The 11534-nt window shown below is 54.4% G+C and overlaps 2 protein-coding genes across 2 annotated transcripts; one reads left to right on the top strand and one right to left on the bottom strand.

Annotated features, from left to right (window-relative positions):
• Positions 1-397: 397 nt before the first annotated feature.
• On the top strand, positions 398-5387 carry PAIP2 (poly(A) binding protein interacting protein 2). The gene is made up of 3 exons (XM_042826612.1): positions 398-584; positions 2892-3071; positions 4279-5387. Exons 1-3 carry the CDS (start codon positions 447-449, stop codon positions 4342-4344), a joined length of 384 nt encoding a protein of 127 aa, XP_042682546.1. The 5' UTR covers positions 398-446; the 3' UTR covers positions 4345-5387.
• Positions 5388-7449: 2062 nt separating this feature from the next.
• On the bottom strand, positions 7450-11534 carry SLC23A1 (solute carrier family 23 member 1). The gene is given in 15 exon segments (XM_042826463.1): positions 7450-8068; positions 8139-8234; positions 8565-8708; positions 8818-8947; positions 9026-9131; positions 9341-9488; positions 9592-9748; positions 9828-9948; positions 10064-10245; positions 10313-10380; positions 10461-10549; positions 10620-10804; positions 10807-10929; positions 11000-11056; positions 11415-11534. Coding segments are annotated over 15 exon segments (1890 nt in total). The 5' UTR covers positions 11451-11534; the 3' UTR covers positions 7450-7820.

Genomic DNA, 11534 nt, shown 5'->3' with positions numbered 1-11534 from the left:
AAGAACAATAGGATTGCCTCATGACAGCACAGATGTTTTTGGTGCAGAGCACAGGATATCAGCAGATGGGTCTCTGAACTTGAATGCTTTGTGAGCCTGATGGTAAAGCTGCAGTATTGTTGTGAAAAAGACAAAGTCGGGTTGGGTTTTGTCCCGCGGTGCCTGTGGGCAGGCACACCAGCTTGCTGCCTCCATTTTATCACTTTGCCTCAGCCTTGGTGCTGAGGTTTGAGTTGGGGAAGTCTCCGGAATGGCTCGGCGGTGTGCTGAGCCCTGGCCCTCAGCAGAGCACCTTGCTGTGCGTGTTATCTGGGTGCCATCACACAGCGCAGCCACCTGCACCTTCATGTGGAGGTGCAGCCCTCCACGGGCGGGGCGACGGGCGAATGTGCACGTCTTTAATTACTGCATTTCTTAATTGCAGACTTCAAATCAAAGAGGCAGCCATGAAAGATCCCAGTCGCAGCAGTACTAGCCCGAGCATCATCAGTGAAGATGTGATCATCAATGGTCATTCTCACGAAGATGACAATCCCTTTGCGGAGTACATGTGGATGGAGAACGAAGAGGAATTTAACAGGCAGGCAAGTCCTTTCTCTCTCTCAGTGCCCCGTGCTTCACCTTGCTGTGCTGTAGCTGCAGGGAGTGGTGCTGTGCCTTCTGACTGGGGTGCAGGGCTGGGAATCCTTCTGTGGTGGGATTTCAGATGGGTTTGCTAGAATGGTCCTGGGCAACAAACTAATGCTTCATTCACTTTTTTTTCCTTATACTTACTGTCTGTAATCTTGGTGAAAGTGGGGGAGGTGCAGGCTGTTCTGAAGCGTCCATTGATTCCCCACTTCTGCAGGTGGGAGGAAGATGTATGGCTGACAGTCTTTACATGGCACTTCAGCAGGGACTGGTCTCACTGGGCTGCCGAGCTGCTCTGGTTTCACAAGCACAAACATGCCAGCTGCAGTTTGGAGCTGGCTGCATTCAGGTGCTTACCTGCCTCGCCAGCAGGGCTGCTCTTCACACAGAACTTGATGGACGTAGTTGTTAGGTGACTTAATGCTTAAGTCGTGGTAGGGTTGCTTAACACTGAATTAACATGAAAGTAACTTAGAGCTGGTCTTCACAACCTGGTTGGAAGGAAGCCTTGACTTTTGCTTCCACTTCACACCTGGGCACAATTTTCTCTGTTAGGAGGCAGGGAGGAGCCCACCTCTTTCTGCTGCCCTTCTCTTAATGATTACTTGGTCTTTGTACTCAGGTTGCTGCTTTCTCTGTACTCCTATACAGTCTGAATGTGCTCAGAAGTGGAGCTTAGGAAACAATGTCTGCAGCCCCCTCCTTAGGGCACCCAGCTAATCTGAAATTCAAGCTGCTCACAAAAAAAATTTCTCTTTTGCGAGTGTCAGGATGGTCTCAGTGCTGCTTCCTGTTGGGTGGGTTTTTCCTCCTCAGGGACTGTGCTGCAACTAGCATAGCACCTGGGGAATGAGCTGGGAGGTGGGAGGCAGATGAACTGCTTTTCAGGTGCACTGTTTTCAGAGAGTAGGGCCAGTGGGGAGGAGGCGAGGACGCAGCAGGCAGGTGCTGTGTGATGTGCTCCTCTTTGGAGGCACATCCCACTGTGAGAAGCTGAACGAGTTAGTCAGGGGCTGGAGGATACAAATGAGCAACATTAACTGAGAGACATTTGGGGATTAAGCATTTGTGACTTCTAGATTGGCAGCACGTGTAGGTATGCATCCGTGTAACAAAAAGCTGGAGCTGGACAAGCCCTGCTGTAACACAAGCTTGTGGCTGTGTGCCCACAGCTTCCTTTTGCCCACACACACAGGATGGAGAACCTTCACAGGAAGGATTGGCTGGAGGCTGCTGCCCCTTGCTGGGCTGCTTTACCAGCAGGGAGACTGATAAGTCAGTGTCTCGTGGGGTTTGAATTCTCTGCACAGTCACTTAGAGCATGCGGTGCGAGTCCCTGTTCCCCAGAAGTTGTGCATCTTGAGCACTAAGTGAGCTGGTGCGTGTGTTCCCAATCACCGAGGGCCTCAGTCTGTGGGAATTCTGAGCTCTGACACTAGCTTCAGGAATGTGACTGAATTTCCACTTGAGGATTGAGTGCATGTGTGATTTGAGAGTGAAGGATAAATAAGAGAACTTACTTAAGCTTCCACTGAATGAATGTGTTCTGAATCTTTTTTTTTTTTTTTTTTTTTTTTTTTTTTTTTTTTACTCCCTTCTTTTTGGCAACTCAGCTTCTATTTCCCAGCTTTCCTCTCTTGAGCTCCGATGCGGGACATGGAAAGTTTGTCAGGATCAACACCCAAAGCTTGTTTACTGAACAGCCAAGCAAAACCTGCCTTTAATCTTTGCCGCGCGTATCAGTTCTGCAGCAGTTGATCCGCCCTGCTTTTAGTGCAGCAGGGCAGCAATCCCAACAACTGCTCACATCATATAAAGAACCCGCAAGAGCTGCACCCTGCAGATGTACAGGTGTGGGAGAGGTGCTGCTTGCTCCCTGCTCCAGGTGACAGGCGGTCGCTTTTTCCCCAGGCAGCCTTACAGAATGTGCAGTGCTGTGTGTGTCACCCCTGGTTCCCTTCCAGTGGGTTCTGTCACTTGGAACCAACGTTCTGCCTCTCCTTGAGCTCATAGCAAGCTCCCCACAGGAAGCACTACCTGAGCAGCTGGGGCTGCTGTTCTCTTCCAGCCATAAGCTTCTGGGACAAAGCACTTCTTGACATTAAAGAAACAAAGCTGCTTGCCTTTGTAGCACCAGTGGTGTTCTGCCAGAAGTCCTGTTGCTTGGCTAGAAAGGAGGTCAGCTAGGTGCGCAGACATTGAAGGGAAGATGTAAGCTTTCAGTAGCTTTACTGATAAGGCGTTTTCTTCCCGTTGAATAGATTGAAGAGGAGTTGTGGGAAGAAGAATTTATTGAGCGCTGTTTCCAAGAGATGCTGGAAGAAGAGGAGGAGCACGAATGGTTTATTCCAGCCCGTGATCTCCCACAAACAATGGATCAAATCCAGGACCAGTTCAATGACCTTGTTATCAGTGACAGCTCATCACTGGAGGATCTGGTGGTAAACTCCATTTCTTGTCATATTTCTAAAACTTGGCATCTCTTTATCCATGGCTGATTTTTCTTGCTGATAATAGCAGTAGAAAATCCTTTATGTTAGGCCAGGGACTCTTAAACCATGTGTGATGGAAGGGGAAATGTGCAGCAGCTGAGTAAGGTATGCTCCCCCAGGTGATGAAACCTGTTCAGTGGTTTTCTTTATAACCACGTGGTGCCTTTTTTAGGCCATGGCATAAATTCAAGTGGGTTTGGGCATGCATACTTCATTACGAGAGAGAGGCAGCGAGTGGAGCTCTGACTGAGCTGCCATGGCAGCACTGCATCAAGTTTAATTCTGCGTTTGTCAGCTCTTACATATTAGGCAGGTACAGATCACTCCAGGGTCTGATTTGGATCACTGGTACCATCGCAGATCTCTTTATAGAGATTCTAAAGGAGGAAGCAGCTAAGTAAACTGATTGTTTCCCTCTTTCTTGCTCTGCAGCTTCTTAGTAAGGAGCTTAACTGAAAGGGCAGTGTGTACAAGTTTTCCTTAACGAAATGGGGCGTTACTGGTGTGGCACAGAAAGCATGCAGTCATATCACACAACTGCTGTGAAATTCAGATACAAGCCTTAACCTTTCCCAAGGTTAAGCAGCTGCAGGTGGCAGCTTGGGACTCAAGAACAGAAAAGCCTCCTCCTCTCTTTATTTGTTGTTTTTTTTTAATAATGAGTAGCTTATTTTGGAGGTGCTGGCTGCCCACCTGTAAGTGCAGAGCGCTGACTGTAGGGGAGCTGCTGCCCTGTGGGGGGGGGGGACACAGGCACTGAACAATCCAGTGCTCGTGTACATTGAATTCCCAGGGGTGGCTGAAGTTCCTGGAGCAAGTCTCTTCTTGCTTAAGAACAAAACGCCTTGTGGTGCATTTAACTTAACTTCAGAAGCTGTTTCAGCATTAGTGGCAGTTGCTGGTTCTGCTGCGTGCCTTGTTTGTTTTGTTACTCACTGAGCCCTCATCTGACTGCAGTGTGCAGGTGGGGCCAATGGAGGTGCGAGCAGAGCGTGCTTTCCTGGTGAGTGCAGAGGCTTTCTGTGTGTGCAGAAGCCATACGGTGTGCCTGGTGCTCTGGATGTCCTTAATGCTGTCCTCCTGGAACTGTATTTCAGTTTGGAAGTAGAGGATGAAAATAACGATTCAACTGGAGTTCTGTTTTTTCCTTCCTCAGGTCAAGAGTAATCTGAATCCAAACGCAAAGGAGTTTGTTCCTGGGGTGAAGTACTTAAATATTTGAGTAGACTGGGCCCTCTTTTGGTGGATGTAGCACAATTTCCACACTGTGAAGCCAGTATTAGAAGATTTAATTGTAAAAGCTCTCTCTTCTTGTCACTGTGTTACACTTATGCATTGCCAAAGTTTTGTTAGTCTTGCATGCTCAATAAAAAGTGCTGAGACTGTTACTAAGTAAATCTGTCAAAAGTTTAATGGAAACATAATTGGGCCCTGGCTCTCTGCAAAGGAGACAGTGAGGTAGGAAGCACCAGTCAAGTTGAGACAAAGTACCACATTTATGAACCTTCTGCAGACTCTGTCTTTTTAAGTAGGACTTGGAATTTGCTTTGGATGGTCTGTTTTTAACTGAAGATGTGTTAACTGGTGCTGGTTCGCACCTGATAATGCCTTAACTTTAAAATGAAAGCAAGGTGATCTGATTGTTACGCAGATTAGCTAACTTTCTTTGAATTATCAGTATTGTTACTAATGTTACATTTTCCCCTTAAAAATATATATATATTCATGCTTCTTTTGAGCAGCCTGAGCTGTAACAGAAACCGTACAGACCTGCACAGAGTCATAGATCTCAGCTACTGAACTGACATCCCGGCGGTGGGGAGGAAGGGATTCCCTGTGCTCGCAGTATGTTACCATGTCAGCAATCTTTCACTTCCTAATTATGTTACAGGACATGTGAGTTTCATCACAGTTTCTTCCAAGAGCCCACATGCGGACATAGCGATGTCTGTGTAACTTTTAGCGTACAACTTTATTATAGCTGGATTTAACCAAGCAAACCCTAGCATTAGTGATTTGAGTGGTGCTTTTCCCTTGCTTTGTTTAATCATCACTACACGATAGTCTACAGCACAACGACTTTTGTTTTTGTTTTTGTTTTTTTTCTTTTAATAAAGCTAGAACAGTTTTGGCTTCTTAAACTTCATACTTGGGTAGGTTAAGCTGCCATACGTGTTCAGTGTGAATAGTGTTTAAGTTGAAAATATTGTAAAAAAATTATATTTTTTCAAAAATATTTAAAAAAATAAATAATAGTAGAAATGATTTGGTGACTGTCTCGTGAATGTGCATCTCAGGGAAACGTATTCCTCCTCCTGCCTAGAGGGGTTGTGGAGTTTCCTCTGGAGATACCCAGAGCCTGGATGCCTCCCTGCGCAGCCTGCAGTGCCAGAGTTTGGACTGGGGCATCTCCAGAGGTCCCTTCCAGTCTCTGTGGTTCTGTGTTCATGTCAGATATGGTGTCTGTAAGGCTGCTTGTGGCAGGATAGTCCGAACCGACCTCAGCTGGGGCTCCGGCTGCTTTTCCTTCCCTTCCTATGAAGCCTGACTGCTTTGTGTGTTTGCCTGAGCATATTTTCCTGCGTTCTCATCACTGCTAATCCCCGTTCAGCCTCACTCTTCTGGCAGCACAGGAAGTTCCAGTTAGCAGCTGACGGCGCTATATAAAACCCACTGCTTGACACGGGCTTTGGGAGGCCCTGGCTGGGCAGCTGGAGCTGGGTGCTCTCAGTCATAAAGCCCCAGAGCTGCAGGAAGGGGTGGGCAGGCCGTGGGGTGATGTGCCAGCAGCCCCTGGCAGCCTGCAGGTGGGGCCTTGATCCACTCTTGCATCAGAACTTTGCCCAACCTTCCTGTTTATATATATATATACATATGTATTTTTTTTTCCTTTTAAGCTCTGGGTAAACCAAATGGGAACACCTCAGAAATCACAAAATCACAGTGCTGTACAGCAGGAAGAGAGGCACTGCCTTTGCACCAGTACTACAGCAGAACCAATTTGCTTTGCCAGTCTTCTCCAGCTGGCAGATCTGCTCTCCCGAAGCATTCACATGTGCTGAGTGCTGCTCTGCAAAGCATCCATCTCATCTCCTGGCCTCCCTGGCCAGAGCTGCCTTTTCCTTTCCCAGATCTGCTGACCTTCCCAGATGTAGCAAAACTCTTCTGGTGTTTCTGCTGTTTTTGGAAACTGTTTAAGTTCAAGTTCCCAAACGTGGGGTTGGGGAATAGCAGAGCACCACATACAGCTGACTGGAGCTGAAGTTGGGGTTCCACCAGAGTCCCTGCAGGGTTGGCAGCTGGTTTGCTTGCAGCCCTTGTCCCTGAGCTCTGGGCTTTTGGCAGCTGAATGCTTCAGTTGGAGCCAGCTTGCGAAACACCCAGGCTTGCTGTGATTTGCTTTTGTGCTTTGTTCTTATCCCAGGCAACTCCATAACATAGAAGGGTTTATTGGAGAAGTGAATGCAGTGGTGGTGTCTGCTGGGGGCACGTAGCTGGCATGTAGATGTCAGTGGGAAGGTGCTGAAGGGCTCTGCTTCCAGCCAGGAGCTCAACCCCAGATGAGGAGTTTGGAGCGATCCCTGGCTCTGTGTCAGTTTGTGCTCAAATCAGCGCAGTGAAACAAAGTAGTCAGCCCCTGGCTCTTAGGAACTGCTGGCTTTGAATTGTTTTGTGTCAGTGCTGTGTTTGCCCGGGACAGTTATCTTTCTCTGCAGCTCTCCCAAGGGTGCTGTGTTTGGGTTTGTGACTGAAGCAGTGCTGATAATGCTGGGGTCTGGCTGTTGCTGGTGCAGCCCAATTGGTGGGAGGGCTCTTCCATTACTGAGCCTGCTGGGCACCAGTGCGCCCATGGGAGGAGACAAGTGATTGCATTTGATTGCTCGGATCTTCATGTTGTTGGTTATCTCCCTCCTGTTCCTTCCTTCACTTATTATTCACTTATTTTTTCACTGAGAGGGTGGTGAGGTGCCGGCACAGCCGGGGAGGCTCTGGATGCCCCATCCCTGGGGATGTTCAAGGCCAGGTTGGATGAGGCTACGGATAAACTCATGTAACATCTGACCTAAGGGCTGGCAGGCCTTCCTGATGCAGGGATTTGGAACTTGGTGATCCTTGAGGTTCCTTCCCACCCAAGTCATATGATTTTATGATAAACCATCCTTATCTTCTCCCATGAGATCTCTTTCGCTCTTTGTGCTCTTCTGCATGGGGTGGGGAGGGAGGGAGAGGCTGCCTGTGCCTGGCTGTGTCAGGGCCGCGTCAACCCAGTGCTGCCTTCGGCTTTGGGGTTCAGCGTTAAACCCGGTGTCAGAAATGACAGGGGCCGTGGGTTTGGATTTTCTTTAATGCATAACCTTAAAACGGACCGCTCCGATTGCTGGACCCGGTGCAGCACCAGTTGCATCTGCTGTGCGGCCCTGCAGGAGCCAAGGGCACGGCGCAGCCTGGTGCTCCCGGCGCCTCGATGGAAGCTGCTGAGCCGCAGCAGGGCTTTGAGCGCGTCTCAAGGCAGCGTGGACTGAGGCTGGCGCCTGGGAGCCCTGCTGTCACGGCAGCCCCACGCTAAACCAAGCCAATGCCATTCCCACAGGCAGCACCTTCCCCCAGCGCTGCGTTGGGAGCGGAGGGCTCGCAGCCCGGGCGGTGCTCTGTGATGGGAGCCCAGCGCTTGGCTCAGCCCCTCCGCAGCCGCCGCTGTCACACCTTGGTGCAGACAGCCATCCCGTCGGCGCCGTCCTGCGCGCCGTCATCTGCCGCGTGGCTCTTCTTTGCCCGCCAGGCAAAGCCGGTGAAGAGCGGGCAGATGGGCACGTGCCGCAGCCAGCGGCTCCTCCTCACCGCGCTCATCCCAAAGGGGAAATCGTAGCTCCTCAGGTCGGCTGAGGCCGTGCTGTCTGCGTGCGCGCCAGCCTTCCACTGCACCAGTCCCCGCTCCTCCCGCGTGCCTGTAAGCAGGCGCAGCTGCCGTGTGCTGGGATGCCCACCCCAGCCCCGCGCCCGGCCCGCTGCACGTACCTGGGATGGTGTTGTCCAGGATGAAGGCCAGGGTGCCTCCCACAAACATCTCGGTGGTCAGCAGCACCGTCAGGATCTGGTCCAGCTCGGGGATGCCTGCGGGAGGGACAGGCTGAGCGGGACAGGGAGTGCAGGGATGGGAAGCACAGGGCTCACGGCGTGTGCTGCCTCCCACGCTGGGCACATGGTGTTCAGAGGTGCTGCTGCCCACTCGCAAGCTCTCCTGTGCTGCTTTGAGGTTCACTGAGCTGCATCTTGGAGCTGCCTTCCCAACTTCAGTCACATTTGCCCTACAAGTGCACTTACCGCTTCAGGTTAGCGAGCAGAGCCGCGTTAAGGTGCACAGACTGAGAGATCTGCCCTGCTCGCCCTAAGCACCTTCACACCAGGATGCTGCTGGCAAATAGTGTGAGGGGCTCCTGGTACCTGTGTCGATGGACTTGGGGTGGGCATCCAGGTAGTTGGGCAGCGTCAGCCCAAAAAACATGGAGAAGCCCAGCACAAAGAGGTTGCGGGAGGAGTTCATGTCAACGAATTGCAGGTTGGAGAGGCCAACGGCCGTGATCATGCCTGCAAGCAGAGATGTGGCCAAGTGCTGTGGGAGCTGCAGTGCTGTAGGACAGGACAGTCCTCAGTGCAGCTCCAGTGCCACCCACTGCTCCCTGTGCAGTGCAGTTACCAAACAGCGTGCAGAACATCCCGCCAAGGATGGGGTCGGGCAGCGAGGCGAACAGCGCGGTGAACTTTCCGATGGTGCCCAGGATGAGCATGATCCCAGCGCCGTACTGAATCACCCTCCTGCTCCCCACCTGCACGGGGGGACGCAGGCGGTGCGTGGAGGTGGCTGTGACCCCCTGGGGATGGGGAGCGCGCAGATCGGGGGGTACCTTGGTGATGCCCAGCACCCCGATGTTGGGGCTGGAGGAGGTGGAGCCGTTACCGGTTCCCATCAGCCCTGCGATGATGCAGGAGATGCCTTCTGTGAAAATGCCCCTGGGGGATGAACAGAGGGTGCCGTTCCCTGTGGCAGCTTTGGAGAAGTGCCCAAGGTGTGGGGGTGTGCCGGTGGGGAGGAGGTGGCCCTGCACCACTTGGAAGTGGAAGCATGAAGCAGCCATGGGCACAGAAGGGGAGCCAGGCGCAGGCAGTGGGGTGCTGCCGGGGTGCAGGGTGATGTCCCCGTCCCTGCAGCATTGCCGTACCTGTTGATGGCGTGCACTGGGGGTGCAGGCGCTCCTGACAGCCGCGCACAGGAGTAGTAATCCCCGATGGACTCGATGATGCCGGCCAGCGTGGCACTGAACATGCCCAGCACGGCTGCTGAGGTCACTGTAGGCAGCCCCCACTGACCTGAGGGGAGCAGCACCGCCATGGGGCTGTGCCACCACCTTGGGGTGTGTGCCCCTGGTGAGGCCGTGCCCACTCCCTGTCTGTGTCACCGTGGGTCACTCACAGGGATAGGGGAAACGGAACCAGGGGGCCACCGAGAGGATATTCCCACGCGCATCCGTCCGGGCCTTGTAGCCGTACTCCTCAGGGTTGCTGGGGAGCACGTCAGTACGTGTCAGCACGTAGCAGAGCAGCCACATCACCATGATGGCCAGGATGATCTGCAGGCAGCGATGGGGACGTGTGGGGGGGGGACACCCGCAGCAGTGCTCCTCAGCGCCTCCCCAGCCCCATCCCTACAGGGAACATCTTGAAGATCTGCACGCGCAGCAGGACGAAGCCGTGTCCCCAGCGGAACCCGGGCAGGCGCACGGTGACGTTCCGCAGGTACTGCGCAAAGAGCACGATGAGAACGATGGACCTGCGGAGAGCAGAGGGCCCTGAGGACGCCAGGGATCACCAGGTGCCTCCGGTGCCACCCGCAGCGTTGGCACAAGGGCCTGAAAACCATCCATGTGCTCATCGTGGTGCCGTACAGCGCTGCGATGCCCCAGTGCGAGCCGGCCCGATCGCCAGCAGCCTGGAAGACGGAGAGGCCGATGAGGGACACGGTGGGGGTGACGGTGAGCGGCCCGATGTAGTTGAGCAGCGCGCCGGGCAGCCCCAGCAGCCCGATGAACACTTCCACCAGGCTGGACACCACGATGGCCCCCTGGATCTGCGGGGTGACACGTGAGCGGATGCGGGGCGGCATTGGGGCCACATGGGGCAGGGCTGGGCTGTACCTCCCGCATGCGGGGCTGCCAGATGTGGGAGGTGTTGAGCGGCAGCACCCAGTTGCCGTAGATCTGCTCTGGGGATGGAGAAGGGAGGAGGTGAGCGCCAGGCCGGCGGGCAGCGTGTCGTGCTGCCATCGTGTCATTCTGGTTCTACCTTCGGGTGGGCACTGCCATTTCTCCAGTGCCAGGATGGCCTTGGCGGGCACCAGGAAGGCCAGCGCGCTCGCCTGGAACAGCGGCAGCCTGTGGGGTGGGAGGGTTGGCTGCAGCCCTTGGGAGGCATGCGGGCCAGGGGCAGCAGGAGCGGCCCTACCTGATGCCCACGGTGGTCTGGATGAGGGTGGTGATGCCGACGCAGGTGAAGATGGTGCCGATGAGGTAGCTGACGGTCAGCTGGTCCTTGCCCACACACAGGCTCTCGGCCAGCAGGAAGGGGACGGCGATGGTTCCGCTAAAGCAGGTCAGGTAGTGCCGCGGGGGCTGGGGCCGCCGTGCCGTACCTGGAAGCCCAACAGGATGCAGAGATACCAGGGGGGCACGTCCTCGATCTGGTACAGCATGTCAAACTGCCGCCGGGCCGGGGAAGGGCCAGGGTCTGCCACGGGGCCCTGGGGAGGGTACGGCTGAAGGGGAAGCGCTGAGCCCGCCGCTAGCCCCGGGGGGCTTAGAGACAGGGATGGGGGCAGTGCTCACCCTGCCTGCCCCGGGGGCGCGCTGAGGGTCAGAGGGGGGGAGGGCCGGGGTGGTGTCCTGGCGGCAGAGAGAGGCAATGGGTGGATCGGTGTTGTGCCGGGTGTGCCATGGGAACCGGGCTTCGGCCTCCTGGGGATGTGGGGACACCGCCCGGCCACCCCCGCAGGGCTCTGGGCCCCTGGGTGCTGCCCCAGGGTGCTGGGTCCCCGCTGTCCCTGTGGCAACCATAGCACCCCACAGGTGCTGTGTTCCAACCGCAGCGTCCCACCACGTCCCTGGTGTGTCCCCTGGGCCTCACTCCCCTTGGGCTCCCCCCACCCTTTGCCATCCCGAGGTGCTGTGCCCCTCCCCACCTGCCCCCTCCCCAGTGCCCTATGGGGACGGGTGAAGGGGTCGGGGTCAGAGCCGCTGTCACCTGGGGCTGGGGCAGTTCTCCAGAGCTGGTTCCCATCCTGGGCAGTGCGGGGATGTCACCGCGCGGTGGCTTATATTGTGCCGGGGAGGACTTTACTCTGTGGGTTGTGAAACCAGGGAG

The sequence above is a fragment of the Centrocercus urophasianus genome, unplaced genomic scaffold, assembly GCF_019232065.1.
Source record: "Centrocercus urophasianus isolate 14NV4802_14NV808 unplaced genomic scaffold, USGS_Curo_1.0 seq_26, whole genome shotgun sequence".
In the NCBI taxonomy this organism is placed as follows: Eukaryota; Metazoa; Chordata; class Aves; order Galliformes; family Phasianidae; genus Centrocercus; species Centrocercus urophasianus.
This window is presented reverse-complemented; position numbering and strand designations above follow the sequence as displayed.

Coding starts and splice junctions, on each gene's coding strand:
- PAIP2 (XM_042826612.1), top strand. CDS start 447: ATGAAAGATCCCAGTCGCAGCAGTACTAGCCCGAGCATCATCAGTGAA. Junction 585..2,891: donor AAGAGGAATTTAACAGGCAG/GCAAGTCCTTTC, acceptor CCCGTTGAATAG/ATTGAAGAGGAGTTGTGGGA. Junction 3,072..4,278: donor CATCACTGGAGGATCTGGTG/GTAAACTCCATT, acceptor TTCCTTCCTCAG/GTCAAGAGTAATCTGAATCC.